Consider the following 17954-nt stretch of genomic DNA (forward strand, 5'->3'; position numbering starts at 1 on the left):
TGTGTGAAGCAGCATTTCCTTTGAGTTCCCTTAAACAGCGAGTCCTCTTGCATATAGCATGAACAGGTAATATCATTATTTGTCTCTTAACTTTCCCAGACATGAGGACAGGATCAGTCAGGATCTACCAGCGGATGATACTGTGTGTACTCATCTTCACTCCAGACAGATGAGCTGTCACCGAGTCAGGAGTTAATTTGTTATACTCTGTGCATGAGCAGACCTATTTCTGCTACCGAAGAGAAGACTATTATGTGGGCAAATCTACCCTCATAAAACTGCTTTTATTACTTTGAGTCTTGTCTTCCAGTTGATTTTTGAGGAAATGTAACACCATCTCCAGGTTTCAGCTGCTATTGAAGGAGAATATTTCTGTCTTTTCATATAGGAGTTCAAATTTGAAAGTTAAACTGACAAACAAACGAATATGAGTAGTAAAATGGAGCTGCTCCGCGTGAGTGGAGATTCCTGGTGTAGATAGTCGCAGTGATAACGCAAGTGGATAATGGCTGTTCACTGATGGTCAGTCTCACTAACAGAAATCATTTTGTATAAAAATGACAGTGACCTTTGAGCCTGTCGCTTATACGCAGCAGGTACGTGCTGTTGTGAGACTTTACCGTCAAACCTCCAGAGCAAAGGTGAAGATGTCGGTTATTATGACCTTTAGACTCAAAATGTAAACAAGCTATGGAAGTGTTCTGGGCGGAAATAAATCAAAGCTCCCATTTTGCTTGAAAAATCATAAATCATCTTTCTGCTTCAACATGGAAAGTGATGTGTCAAGCTGCAAGTGCACCGCTCCTATCCATTAAAGGGAATGGGAAACAGCGGTTGAATTTTTGGGGGTTCAAAGCAGTCACATTATTAACTTAGAAGTTCAACTGAACCTCTTTGCTCCTTATATACTCATGAAATACCCTTTTTTTAAACATATTATCCTCCTAATTGAAGTGACAAGGCGGCCATGCCTTAACTCGAGACGTGACATTATTACAGAGGTCACACAGGTCACCTGATGAGTATCACTGCACCTTATTCATGACACTGTCTGGAAACCCTTGTGACTCTTTTTTTTTTTTGTTTGTTTTTTTTTTTGTAGAAATGTAATTTGTTTTCAAGTTTACTTCATTGTGATGGTATATTTGTGCCACTCTTGGGTAGCCTCAACAAATGAATGTCTTCTGTTTCAAAATACTTGGTTTATTGAAGGGAACACAGGATACAATGCGACGGGTTTCTTTCAGCTGTTTAATTCAAAAGGCAACAAGAGAAGTGATTTTAAGTCTTCACAGATTTGCACAGGAGTCAGGACTGGAAAATATAGTGAGTTACAGGAGTCGCCCTGCCTGTGTTGTTTGAGAGTGAGAAAATGACTGTTGCAGCATGGAGCACGGCCAGAGATCAGAGCAAGATAAGAGGAGGGATGTTGCATTAACTGTACAGTTCAGTTTCTGGAAAATGAAAGCAGAAGTAAACTAAGTGTCTTGTTTTGCTTCCAGTCTGCTGCATAGCTCATCCCTTTGCCTTGTCTTTATATTCGAATGAGAGGTCAATTATACATTTTTTAGACCAACAAGTCAACATAGGCTGAGTTTTTTTTTTCAATACAATGGTCACAATTTCCCCGAAACTGCACGACGTTGCCACTTGAGTAAAGTTTGTAATAGGAAAGAGAGAAGACTGTGAGAGAGGTAGCTCGGTTAGATTATGTCTGAGAAGTCATTTCTTCGCCCCAAGTACATTTTGTTCGGCTTTGGTGGTTGATTGTACTGTTGCATATTTAACAGACGCGAGTGTGAGAATGTATCCACTCAGAGAGATCTACTACCAACTATCAAACAAAGGCAACATCTACATCTCCACTTGACAGCTGAAAAACAACAGCGAGACGTAATTTCCTCACCGATTGAGTGGTTATTATATATGTGCATTTCTTGTCGGGCATTTCAAGTGATTTTGTAGGATTGACTGTATGCATTTCGGTGTTTAGAGGCAGAATGAGTTTTTGGGAAAATGAGTTAGCACACTTTTTGAATGAGTTTACTTATAAAGGTATTCTGCTGAAGTCCAGCCTTTGCAGATGGTCCATTAGCTGAGAAAATGTTTCTAAAACAGAGTTGATGATATTCAAACTGAGTTTATTCCAATGTTTTCACTTTATTCAGTCACAGCAGTGAATGAAAGCCAACACTTTCACAGCAAAACTAAAAGCCGAGCTTTAAGTTGGCAAATAGGTATTTAGATGAAAAGTTGCAAATGAAAAAAGAAGTACCTAACCAGAGTTTGCCAACTTAGGGTCTGAGACCCCCTTGGGAGGCATCAGGGATTTTGTGTGAGGCCTAAACCTTTCCCTACTACTGAAGTTGTCCAAATTAGATTTCTGCATGTCAAAGAAAACCATATTGCAACACTTTATAAGATCTGGAGGAGACTTGGCAAATCGCCATGTTTCTTTTTTTTTGGGGGGGGGGGGTTTAAATGTTCAAAGTTGGTGTTTGCGCCGGTGTTTCACTTAATGGTGAGTTTTGGAAAATCAGAACTCAGAAAAAAAGAGTCTGCAGGCTTTTCTGATAGGAAATCGTGCTCTTTTCTTTTGTTGTATTGCTGCCACAGAGGATGCTCAGAACTAAATTTCACAACGAAAACAATGTTTTTTATCTTTGCTTCTGTGATGACAGTAGGATGCCATTCTGTTCTATATGTGGTCTTACACTGTAAATCTTTTTGGAGCAACAGCCTTTTGTATTACTACAAGGTTTGATTGTTTGCTCACATAACAATGGAGAAGTTGTTGTCAGGGTGAAATGTTGAGAAACTATGAATTCCCAACTTCCCCTGATAGCATGTATTCAGCTGAATCTCATTTTTCATGTGGCCTGCTTCACTAATTTCTAAAAGTTTGAATGTTTGAGTTCACACTTCCACGTTTTGGTGACGGAACTTGCAATAACGTCTCAACAAAAACTGGGATCTCTGTTTTTTGGCACATCTCTGACAGTTTGTCAATAACCTTAGCACATGAGCAGGAAGAGGTGCAAAAAGGAAAGATGATGACAGATGAGAAATGACCGGAAGAACAGAAAAAAGAGAAAAGAGCTCTTTCTCTTCTTTACTTTTCTTAATTTAAGGGAGTGAATAACCCTCTGCACTGATGCTGTGAAGACGAGCATTTTCATGATCGCAGCGCTCTGAGATCCTTTCGTTCACCATACTCAACACTATTTTACACACAACCTCCTTCTTCTTGCCCTTCCCAGAATTTAATCACATTTTCTCCTTCGGCAAAGAGATACGAGGGCAGAGATACAGTATAAACACTGAGCCGCATTTCTATTCAGCAGAGCCATTTAACTTGGAGGGAGGGGTGATTGAATTACTGTGACATTATATGCATTAAGGTAGAGCGGAGTGCAATTGAGTTGTTTCCCTTTGAGTTCCATCAAAACACTGTGTGGCTGCTGAAAATATGGATTTCTGTTCTCGATGTGACTCGTGGGCCACTACAAGATGACAGCTGGAAAAAGAGTATTGTGGCCATTTTTTCTTTCACCGCATGGACACCAGTCTCTGCACTTTCCCCGTGCGTTCTGTTTGAAGGAACATCATTATTAGCCGGATTTGAATGAGACAGAGTGTTCCCATGTCAACTTGGAGAAGGTTTTGGATGAGGCTGTAGAGAGAAATGACTTCTCTCTTTGGGGTGACTGGTTGCGCATTTCTGGGTTTCCCCCATGTGAAATTGATCAAAGCGATCTTACTCGGTCCTCTTAAGAAAAATAGACGTACGAACGCAGGGAATCAAGTCTGCTTCAAAGGGAAACACCACTGGGAGCCACAGAGATAAGACTGCAGCGGGTGAATAGAAAACCAGTGTGAAACCACTCTTGTTGTTGCCTCCGCTATCCGCGGAGCGTTCGCGCAGGATGTCTGTTGTTTGGCTATGATGAGTAAAGTGGTGAAAAAAAAAAAGTGTTTGGTTGTGTGTGTGTGTGTGTTTGCGCAGACTGAGATGTGAGCATGTTGGGAAATTCATATTGTCAAAAGTGTGTAAAAGACAAAATTGAGTGAAAAGAGGAGGAGAGAAATCACCATTGCAAACGAAGAGGAGCTGATAATGCGAGCTTCCAGAGTTGATTCGGCCAGACGTGTTTGGATTTGACAGTGTTGATGCTTGAGAGTTGCCCCTCGTCCCCTTAGCATATGCTATGAAAGCTGATTTCACAGCTTATCGCCTGCACTGAGAATAAGCCTTGTGAGGAAGGTGTGACATCAAATAGCTCAGACAGAGAGAAGCCCTCTATACCTCACACTGACACTTCGCCTTCCTCTGGCTGCGAGCAGAGGCTGTCTGCTGTGGCTCTGTGTGCGCGTTGCACTGCAAGACTCAACATAAAATGTGAACATGCTGTCTTCACCGTAATTTCCACTAGAGCCTGAATACGTGCATCTACTGTAAATCGTCTTCTGTCGTCTGTTCCGGGCACCGTTAGAAGGTACGAGCTGTTAACAATGTTGGTGTCGCAGTTCGTGATTTTAGGGTCACAATCCAGGATGTTTATGCCGTGTCATTAAGAAAGAATCCTGCTTTATTTTCTGTTAATATGAATATTATGTGCTTGAAGGCCGCTCCAAAGCTGGCCTCTTTAGTCGAGAATCAAAGGTATGCCGTGCATGGTTTATGTTTTTCCTGATGTAAAGTTCAACATAGTTTTTGGAACAAAGCCATTTCTACATGAATCATTTCAAACGTTCAGTCTGCCTGAAGGTAAACAAACATTAGACATCTGGGAGAGATAAAATGCCAAGTAGCTTTAGGAATGCTGCATTCTTCTGCTCATGTTTTTTTTTTTTTTGTTTGTTTGGATGCGAGACTGTTTGCTGTGATCGCACTTTATCGAAGGACAGCGGGACGGTGAATGCCAAAATAGAGTACACAGTGCCATACATACAGTTAACGGGGAATTATTTTACAGTTATGATAAGCATTTGATGGATGAGAAGATCATTGAAAAGGGAAACTGAGCTCTCGCAGTTGTTGTGCTACTGTTCACCAACATTAAAAACTACTGCTTTGGGTGGATGTGTGATCCACATCATGGAGGTACGACTAATGAATCCCCAGCTTTAATAAACTCTGTCCACCTGGGGATTGTGCAGCTCCTCTCCGAAACCACCTGGGAGAGAAGACTGGAATAAAGCAAGGTGTTATTTCCTGATTTGGACTAAATTTGAGACAAAAAAAGAAATATTTGCACTCTGGTCTGGTTCACCTTGAATTTTGATGTCAACAAAACCTATGGTGGATCCTGGTGTGTGTGTGTCTGTGTGTGACAAAGCTTACGTTGTGCTCAACACGATAGAGAGTGCAGAAGTACAGTACATTGGATTATTGTTGGCGATATTTTTATCGGCTAAGATCTCACCAGCAGCACAGTAATTACAATCTGGCGGACCTCTGCAGCCCATCGTTCGATCTGTTCGGAGCCCTCCGGTTCACGCTGGTTTCAGACTTCAATCAAACTTCAAATCAAAAACTGCACAGTTTGTTTCGAAGGCCTGCTTTCTCAATGGGCTCGGTGTGCTTGCACCAGGGTTCACGTGGCAGCGAATGGACGGCACTAACACAGCAATCGCACCAGGGTTTGTTTCAACTGGATCAAACCTGACAAGTGTGAGCACAGCCTTTAAAGTCACTGCTCGTCCGAGACTCTTAGCGGCAGTTAGATAGCCGTCACGGACGTGTCGGGTACAGCTTCAGTCCGACAAGGTGAGACTGAGTCTTGTTTTGCTTTTGTTTAAAAAAAAAAACAAAAAAAAAAAAACACACCTTCAAGAGACCAGGTTGAAATTACTTCCAAGTCAGGAATATGTAAAATAGCTGAGATGGATGGATGAATCTCAATCTTCCTAATTCATTCAAAATTACACAATGACAGCCGTTAATGTAGAAAAACACTCTGTGCAGGCTGTGGTGTCCTTGTGGAAGAGAAGTGAAGGCTGGCGTCAGATTATCGTGGCTGTGATTGACACGAGCTATTTCAGCACAAAGGAAACCCACTCACTTATTAAAGCATCTTTGTATTTAGTCATATTTTCAAACCGACGTACACCGCTCTCATTTCAGACATTTTGTGCAGCCCAGACGAGCCCATTAGCTAATAGCCATGTATTTGAATCCACTTAATTATACTTTTTGTTGGGGCGCATGTTTGCTGTGAGCAGCCAGAAACACTTTGGAAGGACTGTCTGTCTGACGATTTATGCTCTCTACACATCCATTATGTGAAGGAGGAGTCGGTAGTTCGAGGAAAACGTCAACAAATGTCGAATATAACTCATATCCTGATAATAGGAGATGTCTTGTCCAGTGATCACGCTGTATGATTTTAAATTAAAAGATTTCTTTCTTCCTACTGAAAGAAATCAGGCATTACTGCAGTAATACGGATCTAACTTTATACATTTAGACTGATTTCCATGTCCAGTGGATTATTATATTTCATGTAATCAAAGTTGGATTGAGAGATTAATGTGTTCTTCCAAAAAAAAAAAAAACTGACCAAATGATATTGCTTGTAGGTAGACATGCCGCTGTGTGCGTGAAGCCCCGAGGGCTCAGTGGAACATGAATGAAAATCCTATCTGGTGTTTTTTTTCTTTTTTTCTTTCCCATGTCCAGGTGGGCAGGCAATAAGGCTTGACAGAAGATGCGACGGGGGTGGTGGCTCGTCAGATGGCTGGGGACAGGAATGGCAATCCTCTCTTTGCTAACCCACAGCTGGGGCCAGGACACAGAAGGTATGAGCAGCCAGCTCTCAGACAATCCCCCTCAGGCCTCCCTTGTTTTCAGTTAACTGGAACTGCGCTGCCTAGTGAAAACTTGTGGGACTGACGATCAGCATGTTGGGGGAGTTTTTTTTTTACATGACACAATTGTAGTCATAGCTAATTTAGCATGAAATCTTTGTTCGTGTGTTTGAATGAATTACTGAAAGTTCAGGTTACTCCAAGCCTGAGTTCAATAGAATTTGAGGAAGATGTGAGTGAATAACACGTCAGTGCAAATGACTGTTCTCCCTCCATGTTCTTGTCATCCCACCAATGAAATTGCAAATTACATAATTTTTTTTCCAGCGTTATTATTCAAACAGAGGCTATGAATCCAACTGTGTTCCTGCTCTCTGTTCACTGATCACAGCAGTAGGATTATCCTTGCAATCTAATGTGCATGTTCCCACATGACAGTGGGAATCATTGGTCCCTGAGTTTGTTCATACTGGTCACACATGAAATCCACTCAGAGCGGGCAGGTCTTCAAACGGAACGCTGAGCCCACGTCTGTGTGGCATTATTTTGATTGAGGTCTATTTTAATTTCCATTTTTCCAACCCAGTTTCCTCCTTTTGTTCGATCTTTTTCGCACTCCCCCAGACACCTATGGAGTCATGTAAAAGCATTTTAAATAAAGGTAGTATTCCTTCTTTTGCAGCTGGAGATACAATTTCATTTAAAAATTTCTACATGGGCTTATATAGTATCATTCTAGTGGAGAAGATTAGAGATGACTTCCCTTTATGACTGAGTGAACATTTGAAAAAGTACCTTGTGGTTTCCTTTTTGGACCAAGTCTCACACTGAGGCTCTGACCGCATTAATAGATTAGTGTTTCCGTGTGGAGTGAGGAACCGGTGACCCAGAACAGACCAGCTGTGGAGCTCCACACCAGCACAGTGAAGTACGGCTGGAGGATAATTTCTTTTTCTGTCAGGTTTTTTTTACACGATGAATGTGCGGTTCATTTCTTGACACATATTTATAGATATATGTGTGATGGTGTTGCTTGACCTGTTGTATAAATGATTTTCTTTTAAGTTCACTGGTTTTCAGCTAAAATTAGTTTTGCTTTAGGAAGCTTGAGGAAGTGTGCTCTTGTAGCATTCTCTGCTTTCGATGATGATTCACTGTTGCTGAAAGTTTTAGTTTTGTTTTTACTGAGGAGAGTATGAAGGGTGTTTTTCATGCACTGCCTGACTATTACAGTTTTTGATGCACCGGAGTTTGAGACATTACATACTTTTTCTCAGTGTATTAGAATCCAACACTGTCTCAGAGAAATATCATTTCTAATTAGCTATGAATTCCTCACCTCTTTCCCTTGAGCGCTCCAGACTGCCTCCAAGAGAGGCTTTCACACTTTTAATTTAAAAACAAAATGGAAAAGAAAAAAACACCCAACGTGTTGATGTATTTTATTTTTCAATAAAGAAATATCTAACCAAAAAATGACTAGGTAGGAGTGGAGTTTCTCTAACTTTTGGTACTATTATGACCAGCAATGTCTGCAGGCGTTTGCCACTTCGTAATTTCTGCCAGGGCCAAATTAATGAAACCACCCGACAAAACAATTTTCCCTTTAATTTTAAATCATGCAGCATCACAGTGACACTACCTTGAAACCAAATTGCAGAAGCTGAATCCTCTAATTAAGAATCAAAAGCCTTTAACTGCAGATTCTCAGCTTTTCATTATCAGCAGGAAAGCGTGCAAACATGCTTATGACAACTGCAGTGCAGTTGCGCCTCTCCTCTGATCTCTGGCCCGCTTCCGCCAAGGTGGTCCCAGACCTCGGACTAGGAACCACCGACCTACATCATGAAGGGTTTGGCTTGTAGTTAAAATACCCAGATGTTGACATCTCTCTCAAACAGTTGGAACTGACCCTAAAATCTCTCAAGACTTTATACATGTGGGTGAGATAGTTCGCCACAGTCACTGATGGTATGACCTGTGTAGGGCAGCTTTCACAATAAAAGACATCCACAACAGTGGGACAAATATGAAACGAATCTTGTCTATACCGATCTCTCCAGGTCCGTCTGCAGTTAAAGCGCACAAACAAAAAAACAAACAAACCAAGAAATAGCTCAGTTCGAACTTGAGTGCATTGTGATGTTGGTATTCAAAAATGAAATACTTTAAGTTATGCCGCCATTGTGTTTGTTGCCCAAAAGAAGAAGAAAAAAAGTTCCTTGATATTTTTGAGATGTTCCTATAATAACAATATATGAAGTCACTGAACAACAGCAAAACAGTGTGCCAACTTGGAAAAGTTTTCGAGCGCTTCAGCAATGTAACATTTCCAAAATTGTGCGATTTCATTTTCGTGCTGCACAAAGTGAAGGCCTCTTTTCTTTTCACAACTAAGGGTACTGCTGCATTGTTTGTCACCAGAAAAGAATCCATTCCTTTATTCTTGTGTTCAGTTGGAGCTTTGGGATCACAGCGGGTGTCTGATTGATGAGCCCAGCAGAGGAGTCAAAGGCCTGTCAAACGCCAATGAAAACTTGTGTTTCAACGCCACGCATCCTGCCGTTTTAATTAAAACTGCACAATGGAGTTCCTACTTTTAAGACTTATTGGACAGCTAGAGGTGATGCACTGTAAAGACCTTGGGAGGAAAAAAAGAGGAGTGCAGCTATTGTATGCTGACGGCCGTTGATTTGAATCTCGGTCTTACAGTAGTGTTTGTATTGGTCACAGTTTGAGGGCCTTTCTATATGGAGTCTGCATGTTCATGCTGAAGGTAATCCAATTTTCTCTCACAGTAAAAAAAACAAAAAAAAACAAATAGATAAATAAACACGCATTTGTGACTTGAAATTGCCCAGAGGTATGAATGAGGTGTGAATACCGTTAACCATGCGGGTAAAATGCGGGTGCTGTTGTTGCCTCCCCTCGCCCCTCATTGTCACCCAGGGACGATCTTGATTTGAGCGGGGATTTTCACCCCTCTCCACAACACATCCTTCATCTTCTCACTCATAAATCTTCCTGCTTTGCCCACCTTAACGTGTCCTTGAGTTTTGATTCTGTCAACTGATTTGTTCTGTCAAATGAAAATAGAAACCAGAAGGTTTTAGATGATACTGAGCTGCATAGAAATGTAACTTTTTTTTTTTTTTTTTTTTGTTGGACATCACCATCCTAGCATTTTTTAAATTTATAAATAATTCTTACTGTTCTAATTATAATACGTTTAGACAGTGCATTCAAAAACAGGGTTATTTTTTTTATTTGACTTTCTGTGATATCTTCCACAAGTTTTTTTGTTTTTTTTTCAGTGAAGGGTAAAGAAGCTGTGAACAGTTTGATGTTGCTGTTTCTGCTCAAATGAGCAAATGAGTGCATTCATGCTGGAGCCTTTCTGAAATTATTCTGATAATTATGACTCGGACTGCTATGAAGTTATTTTGTCTGCCTACCAGCTCCAATTAATAAAGAGACAGAACAACAACTGTAGTCGCAGCATAAAGTGCAGGTAGCACTCTGCCACATAAACCAAGATGACATTCTTCAGAAACGAAAATGGATAATTAATTCGCTTTTAAGATGATTAGGAAAGGTCTAATGTTTCACTGCACAAAAACTTTTTTGCTTGTGGATTAGACAACTAGTGTAAAAAAAATAAGTCTAATAGATAAAAGAAAATGTGATACAGCGTCACGGACTCAGCTGCATTCACACAGCCTGTTTCCCCTCCCTTTGCTGCTTCATTTTTCATTAATAGTCCTCCCTTCCTTATGCCTTCCTATAAGTTCTTTGCAGCAACTGACTGCATTTGCTGCAGTCTCCGATGGCTCCCGCCAAAAGAGCGCCATCCTCCACTGTACACACGCACGCATGCAAGCAATGCAGGACGCCTCATGAACGCTCGCCGATCTGTGACCGAGTGAGGACAAGCATGCATCAGTTCAACGAATGATAACGAAAGGTCAAACTTAAGTCCACAGCACAGAGGACAGATGTAGACTGCCCATACCTCCAAATCCCTCTGTCACTGCGGCCAGATGTCACACAGATGCATGTATGCGCCGACATGCTCGGATGTTATTTGCGTCTCTGTCCCCGCGGCTGTGCGCTGTGAGGTGTGGATTACTGCTGTTGGTATGCCTGCGGACACCTCCGCCATGTCACGTCAGCCTTTCTCCCTCTCTCATAGTTTTCCCATCTCTCTCTGCTCGTTACCTCCTCCTCCCATCTGCACAAACCATTCTGACCCACAATTGTTTATCTATTTTTGGGATTGTCTGATTATGGGCCAGATGTGCAGACTGTGTCTGGCTGCAGCAGAAGCCTGTGGAGTTGGGTGGGGGTGGGGGGGGCGGCCAGTGGAGTGACAGAGGGAAGGGGTTTTAATCTGCTAGCCAGTAGGCTGTAATCAGGCTCTGGGCAGCACAAGCAGGGAGGGGGGGGGCACTCTTGGTAAGACTGGGCCCCCGTGCTGCCTGTGATCTATACCAACGGGCCCATCTTGGAGCTCAGTACGCCAGCATGTGTCTGCTGAACTGTTCACCGGGAGTGTGATTGCAACCTTTGCCCTGCTGTCTGTGTGGTTAACCTCACAGGGAGATAGAAAAGGCAGCAATGAGGGAAGTGTCTGAAGAAGAGACGGAGAGTAAGTCTGCAAGGGATTACGTTTCAGTGAGGTAATCTCTCTTCTCTCTTGCATCATTATCCCTTAATAAATGACGCGGTGCCACAATATTTCAATGCCCCCCTTGTTTTTCATGTTTCTTTTTCTTTTTTTTCTTTTTCAAACCTTACTGCTGCTTCTCCTTTTCTCGGTATTTTAAATAATAGACATTCTATTGCTACAAAGGAGACTGTAGACACAATTACAGCTAGAAGTCCCACAGAGAGGCCAACACTGCTAATGATTTGTAGGGAAAGAGAGAGATTTGGGGAGAGTCAGCCAGTGCTTGCACTGCTTCTGCCCAACGTTGACACAGAACAAGGCGCAGCACAGCCTCTCTCTAGACTGATTTAGCTTCTATTTCTCTCATGTAAGTGAATAGTGAATGTGCTTGCATGAGGAAGGGAGCGAGCGCCCAAAATCAGTTCGTCCACAAAACAGAACTGGCTCACAGATTCCTTACTATTGTTTTACTTTGCGTTTTTGGCCAGAATCAGCTGAATAACAGCCAGAACGAGCTTCTGCAATGCTCATGTGTTGCAACTACTTTAGATCTGGTATCTCAGGGAAGTGTATTGGCAAGACATAAAAGCTAAAACAATCCCGTGTCTGTGTAGAATGAGAAATCTGTTCAAGCAGCATTTCTAACAGAGCAGAAATACAGCATGTCTTCTATAATCTGGTGACTGAATTAACAGAAAGTTTTCAACTTTGACAGGTTTTTTTTTTTTTTTTGTGCACAATACTTTTGCAAATAATGAGTCACATTGCTGCCATGCATATACAATATGTAAATGAAGTCAATATGACAGTGGCCCAATTTACATGGGCATTAATTTCAATCTGATCGAAACAAAAGTATTAATAGCATCTGTAAACGTGGACGCGACATAAAGAGATCCTCGTCCACTCCTCCTATACGCTGATCCCAGGTGGATTATGCAGTATCTGTGACATGAGCTAAAGGTCTCTCTCCTACTTTCCAGGTTCTGATGTTTAGCTGTGTAGTCAGCAGTCTTCAGCCCCCAGCAGTGTGTTTTTATCTGCTTGATATCTGCTCAAATAGTGCCTCACCGGCCAGGCCCTGTGTCACCGGCCGTGCTCCGCTTCACAAGTTGTGGCGCTCCGCTCAGCCGGCCGGGCAGAACTCAGCCGGCCAGGCCTGAACCGCCAATTGGCCTCCGCTTTGCCGGCGGGGCTGTGGTCGAGGCCCGCTATCGTCCACTGTTGCGCGATTTGGGGACATTTCACCTCCGAAGTGTTTGCTCTCTCAGGGATTTTATTAAAAAGTTTTTTTCTCAACCATCGTCCAGTTATTCTGCTTGTGTTTGACTTTCCTAATTACTGTTTCCTGTTTACTGCGCACGTCATTTCATCGCTACGTATGACGGAACGCATGTGCAGAATGAATGATGCTCCCGCACGACCACAACACGATCCGCCAGCTGGCGCTGTTTATATGAGGCACAAGCAGATTATTGATCAGCTTAGACTACCTCGTACAATTGGATCCGGAATTTAATCCACTCCGAGTGAAGCGGATCCACTCAGGTGTTTATACGACACATTTACAATCCGCTTCACCTTACAATACGATTAGAAGGAGGATTTCTTGACCCATGTAAACGGGCCTAATGTGTTGTGGCTGCATTTGTTCTTGTGTCTACATTGTGGCTTGAGAGTGAGACGTTACCAAAAGTTTAAAAGTCAGTATAGAAACTAAAACTAGAATATTCTTTTAAACCTGTTCACAATAACTACATTCTTTGAAAACTATGGACAGACAAGTAAAAAAGGTTTCTGAACAGTGCATTATTGCAGTTTGTATATAAAATAAATGTAGATTTGCATGCGGTACTGTGTTTTTCCAATCTTATTGGCTGCAATATGCTGATTAAAAGAATTGAATGTTCAAATTGTTAGTGGTAACCTATGATTTTAAGTATAATGTAATTGTACTGAAGTGTATTTAAAATTCATTTGTTCTCTACACTGCTTTGTTCACTATTATAAATAGAATTTACTGGCATATTAAAATAGTCTGAATAGAAGTGCCGAACAGAAAGGTAACAATCACAACTGTATAATAACTGAATAATGTGACTGTGTCTTGAATTGTCAACTGCGTACTGCAGCATAGGCTGCTCAGATCTACTGTGTGCTTAAAGGCAAACACTACCTGGCAGTGTGTGCCAGTGGACAGCTGCCCTTTGTCCCTCTCACCGTCCACTGCCAGGCCTTGCTGGACTGTCCTCTAGCCCCCCCTCCTCCCCAACTGCCCTGGACACAGATCATGCAAAATGAGCTCTTATCAATCCAGCTGGGAAATTAAAACAGTATGTTTGCTCTGTCTCCACTCATCCCTGCTCCGGGCTGCCTGCGACTCCAGGGATTAGTCATAACTCTAACCTTCAACCTTGAAGTTTTTTTTTTTTTTTTCTAAAAATGGATACTTGTCAAACTGGAGGTCAGCAGACGATCCAGACACATTTTTCCCTCAGGTGGACCATTTGGGCTGTGGCTGAGAGAGGAGAGATTATTTCATCAAGATTTCCCTTTTCTTGCCTGACTACCTTCACATAGGCTCTGTCACACATTCCTTTCCTCTTGCACACTCTCTGGTATTTATACGAAAGGGCAGAAGCATTTATTGTTGCATATGGACATACGGTATGAAACATTTTACGATAAGGGAAACCTTGTGCTGGGCTGGCAGTTTGCCATCCATCCAAAGGATGAAAAATGAGTTCTTACTTTCCTCTTCATTGCTTTTGCTCTTTCTCAATAATCTTTCCCACTCTCTTTTCTGTTCATCCCTTACTTTTTCTGACACTGTTTAATGACTGGCCACATCTGAACCGAGCAGGCGTGTTTCACTGCAATTTCTGTTGTGATGTACATTTTTTTTTTTGGTGTCCAATTGGGATGCCCGTGATGCTTTATTTTTAAGTGAGGGTCCGCTGAATTGATTGAGACAGTGCAGCTCCCTCGACCACATTGCTTGTTAGGTTAGTTGTCCTTTAAAGTCTGTTTTTTTTTTTTTTTTTTTGAGCGCTCCACTCCCAGGGAGCAGCAGTGTGATTTATTGGTTGCTAAAAAGGGGCTTTTGCAGATGAAGCCACAGGAAAGTGCAAGCTATTGAATAGAGTGGCAGGTAAAAATGGCTTTTGAAACTAAATGTCACAGAGCGGAATTCATCTCATCGGTACCATGTGCCAATCGATGGGCTGCCCGGTAAACACTCAGATTGCTCATGATTTCCCAACGACTGTCTGATTTGAAAACTATAATATACAAATTTTCCATAGGCACATGAAAGAATGGTAAAATGCTGCAACAGTCTACTGTTTTATTCATCCGGCAGTTATTTATTTCAGCCACTCCAAAATCCTGCTGGTATTCTATACTTACACACACACCCATATACATACATACTTACATACATATTTGCATGCAACCTACAACATTAATATGTGCATACATACATACTGAATGTCCATAAAAACGTACCCAGCCCTGCTGCACAACAGCCCTGAGCTACAGTTCCCCTCACTCCACACCTAGCACCCCCAACAGAGAGGGAAATTGTCCTCTGGAAGCCCCCCAGTGGTCCATCACGGAGTGTGGCACACAGCAAGTATTTAGGTCCAAGAGAGAGCAGAAGCATCCCCAGCCCTTCTCTGGACCATCACTCAGGCCTCCCCACTCCCAGAGCCCACCCATAACCAGACGGATTTATAAACCACCTTCCAAGTGCCACACAATGTCCCCTGGGCCTCGGTGCCAGGACCAATGTCGGCCATCCCAGCCTCACCACCTCCAAGTACCCAAGTGCATTTCCAACCAGTGTCCTGGATTACTGCACAGTTCGCCAAAATAAAAACTGCTACATAAAACACTCAAATTATTCTTGCAAAGCAACTCGATCGTGGTCAAGTGCAATGATTTAAGTGTCGGTTTTTGCCATAAACCAACAAAAAAAAAAAAAAAAAAAACTACCCTCATCAATATTCAGACTCAGGTCCAGCCTTTGACAACTTTAAATAAATTATTATAACAAATAATTCCATTCAGGGTAATTCCATTCAGTATTCCCAGCTAAGCCAAGGAAAAAAAAAACACAAATACACCAACACCAAATGAACCACCTTTTCACACAATGGAATTGTTTCACATGCTAAATAAATAATCACTCACTGATTTGTTATCCTTATTAACCTTTTATATTCCAATCTTGACACTGCTGGAAGGTCGTGTCATGCATATTGTTCATATGCTAAAATGTTCATATGCTGGATGAGGCTGAAAGAACAACACATGCTTTATTGATCGCCTGGGGAAATTCATCCTTTGCGTTCAACCCATCCTAGTTGACCTTATCCATATGTACTCAGAGCAGTGAGGTCAGGAGTCTTGCTCCGTTACTGCCAGAGTTTCTCAGTGCCCTCAGAAACTCACAGCGGTACCAGACATTGAAAGTTTCAATTATGTTGGAAGAATTCATTACAGACTTCTTGAAAGTTTTACGGCCATAAAAATCTATCCAGGCAGCCTGAATGTAATAATAGTCATGAGAGGGTGGTGACAGAAACTGCATCATGAGTTAATGTCAGAAAGCACCTAAAAAGTTAGCTTGATGCTGTTTGAAAGAGAACATTCAACAATGCTCATTTCATTATTGTGCTTATTTTGTCTGATGATTTCTCCTCGGCTCTCAACACTTTTTAAGCAGTACGATTTAGCAGAAAAAGAGGGTTGTTTTCTTCAATCATCCCACAAATTGATTGAGGCTCGCTTGCAATCATTTTCCTCTGCCCGATTTCTCCTCCAGCCAAGCAGTAATTATTTTGTAATTGAAGTTTTACAATTTCCAGTCAACATTGTTAGGTTGATTAGCAAGAAGTAAATGATCTCCTCTTTAAGTGAGAGCAAATTGCTTCAAGGTCAAAATTAGAAGCCTTTGATTGTCTTCGGATTAGGACTTTGAAGTGTTACAGTGGCCTGATTACCCTTTGACTGTAATCAACACGTCATTCTTTCAGAACAGAGCGCTCGGAAAAGTAGTGCTTTATGGAATTCATGAACAAGACTTGCTGCTGATGCTCTCAATGGGTGGAGAGCCATGAATGGCTTGAAATGTAAAGGCCCTAAGTGGTGCTGAAGGACACAGATGAACTGAATACTGTAACGAATGGAGAAGACCAAACTGAGGAGTAAAACAAGCCAGTTCTTAAATCAGTCAGCTATTAACTATTAAATCAAACCAAGGTTTTCAGACATCAGAATGCATCCTTTGCAGCTATACGTACAAAAGTCTTTTGAAAGCTTCAGCAATTGTGCAATTTTTTTCAAGTGATGTCAAGTAAAGGGAAAGGTTTATGGTGAGACTGTGGCAATATGGAGCAACACCACTGCTCCATGACCTGACAGAGCGAAGGGGATGCAGTGAACCCCCCTGCTGATGGTTTAGGAGCTTAGTGGTGATGAAAATGTTGAAGAGACTTATGCCTCAAAGATGAGTCGTATGAGTTCTCCTCTTTAAGCAATCTATAAACCTCAGTGATATGAAACTTGCAAGCAAGCCTGTCTGACTTAAACCAACTCCCTCATATAGGTATAGTGATAGTAACTATCGTAGCAGCGGGTTGCAACACAGAAGACAATGTTCAGCACACTGGCTCTGCTTATTTTGTGCATTAACACCACTTCTGCCGTGGTGGCACACTTTAACACCATCACACTTTCGCGCACGCATACACACACACGTACCTGTGATAACGGTCATTTGTGGAAAATTGAGGTTTAGCTGTTGTGTTTGAGAACAATCAGACATATTGATAGGTAGAGATGGGAGTCAAACCACCGATTGGAAGCTAACTCCATATTTTACCTCAAATGAAATTGGTTTATTTCACCGCTCATCATTCACAATATTGAACCAAATACTTCAGAAACACTTTCTTAACCTTTTTCTCCCTTCTTTTCTCTGAGCATGTAATAATTAGAAAAAAAAAAAAAGAGACAGGTGAAAATGAAAGTGCACTGCTGCATGCTGCAGCACTGGCTTTCTTTCTGAATGATATTGATTTGTATATGGCTTTGTCGACAGCGTTACTAGTGTGAGTAGTCTGGCATCCTGCACAACACCGAGAGCAGGTTTTTACAGTGCATTCATAGCATTGCATCTCAGAATAAGTTTAAAGACAATTGCTTTCTCTCGCTGAAGGTGATTCCAATTGAACAACTCCAAAGCCCAAATAAAAACGGTAACCAGAGCTCGGTACCTGAGGGCCCCATGCTGCTGAGCATCCTTCTCTTTTGAGTGGCGCAATCAGCTGTATCCGTTGTCTCGCTCTCAGTCTTGTCTTTTATTTTGTTTCACTGGTTTCCATTGTACGCGAGTGCAACAAGCTTCTTTTCAACCTGCACAATAATTTCTTGTTCAACCCGAAAAATACACAAGTTTTAGAATATTCAT

The 17954-nt window shown here is 41.8% G+C and overlaps 1 protein-coding gene across 1 annotated transcript in view; it reads left to right on the forward strand.

Annotated features, from left to right (window-relative positions):
• Positions 1-17954, forward strand: part of LOC115398974 (protocadherin-15-like) — a 209101-nt gene that overhangs the window by 61281 nt on the left and 129866 nt on the right. Inside the window, exon 3 of the mRNA XM_030106055.1 lies at positions 6683-6801. Coding sequence (XP_029961915.1) covers positions 6711-6801 — 91 coding nt within the window. The 5' untranslated portion in view covers positions 6683-6710. The remainder of the gene's footprint in view (positions 1-6682; positions 6802-17954) is intronic.

Source organism: Salarias fasciatus, chromosome 13 (genome assembly GCF_902148845.1).
Source record: "Salarias fasciatus chromosome 13, fSalaFa1.1, whole genome shotgun sequence".
NCBI lineage: Eukaryota > Metazoa > Chordata > Actinopteri > Blenniiformes > Blenniidae > Salarias > Salarias fasciatus.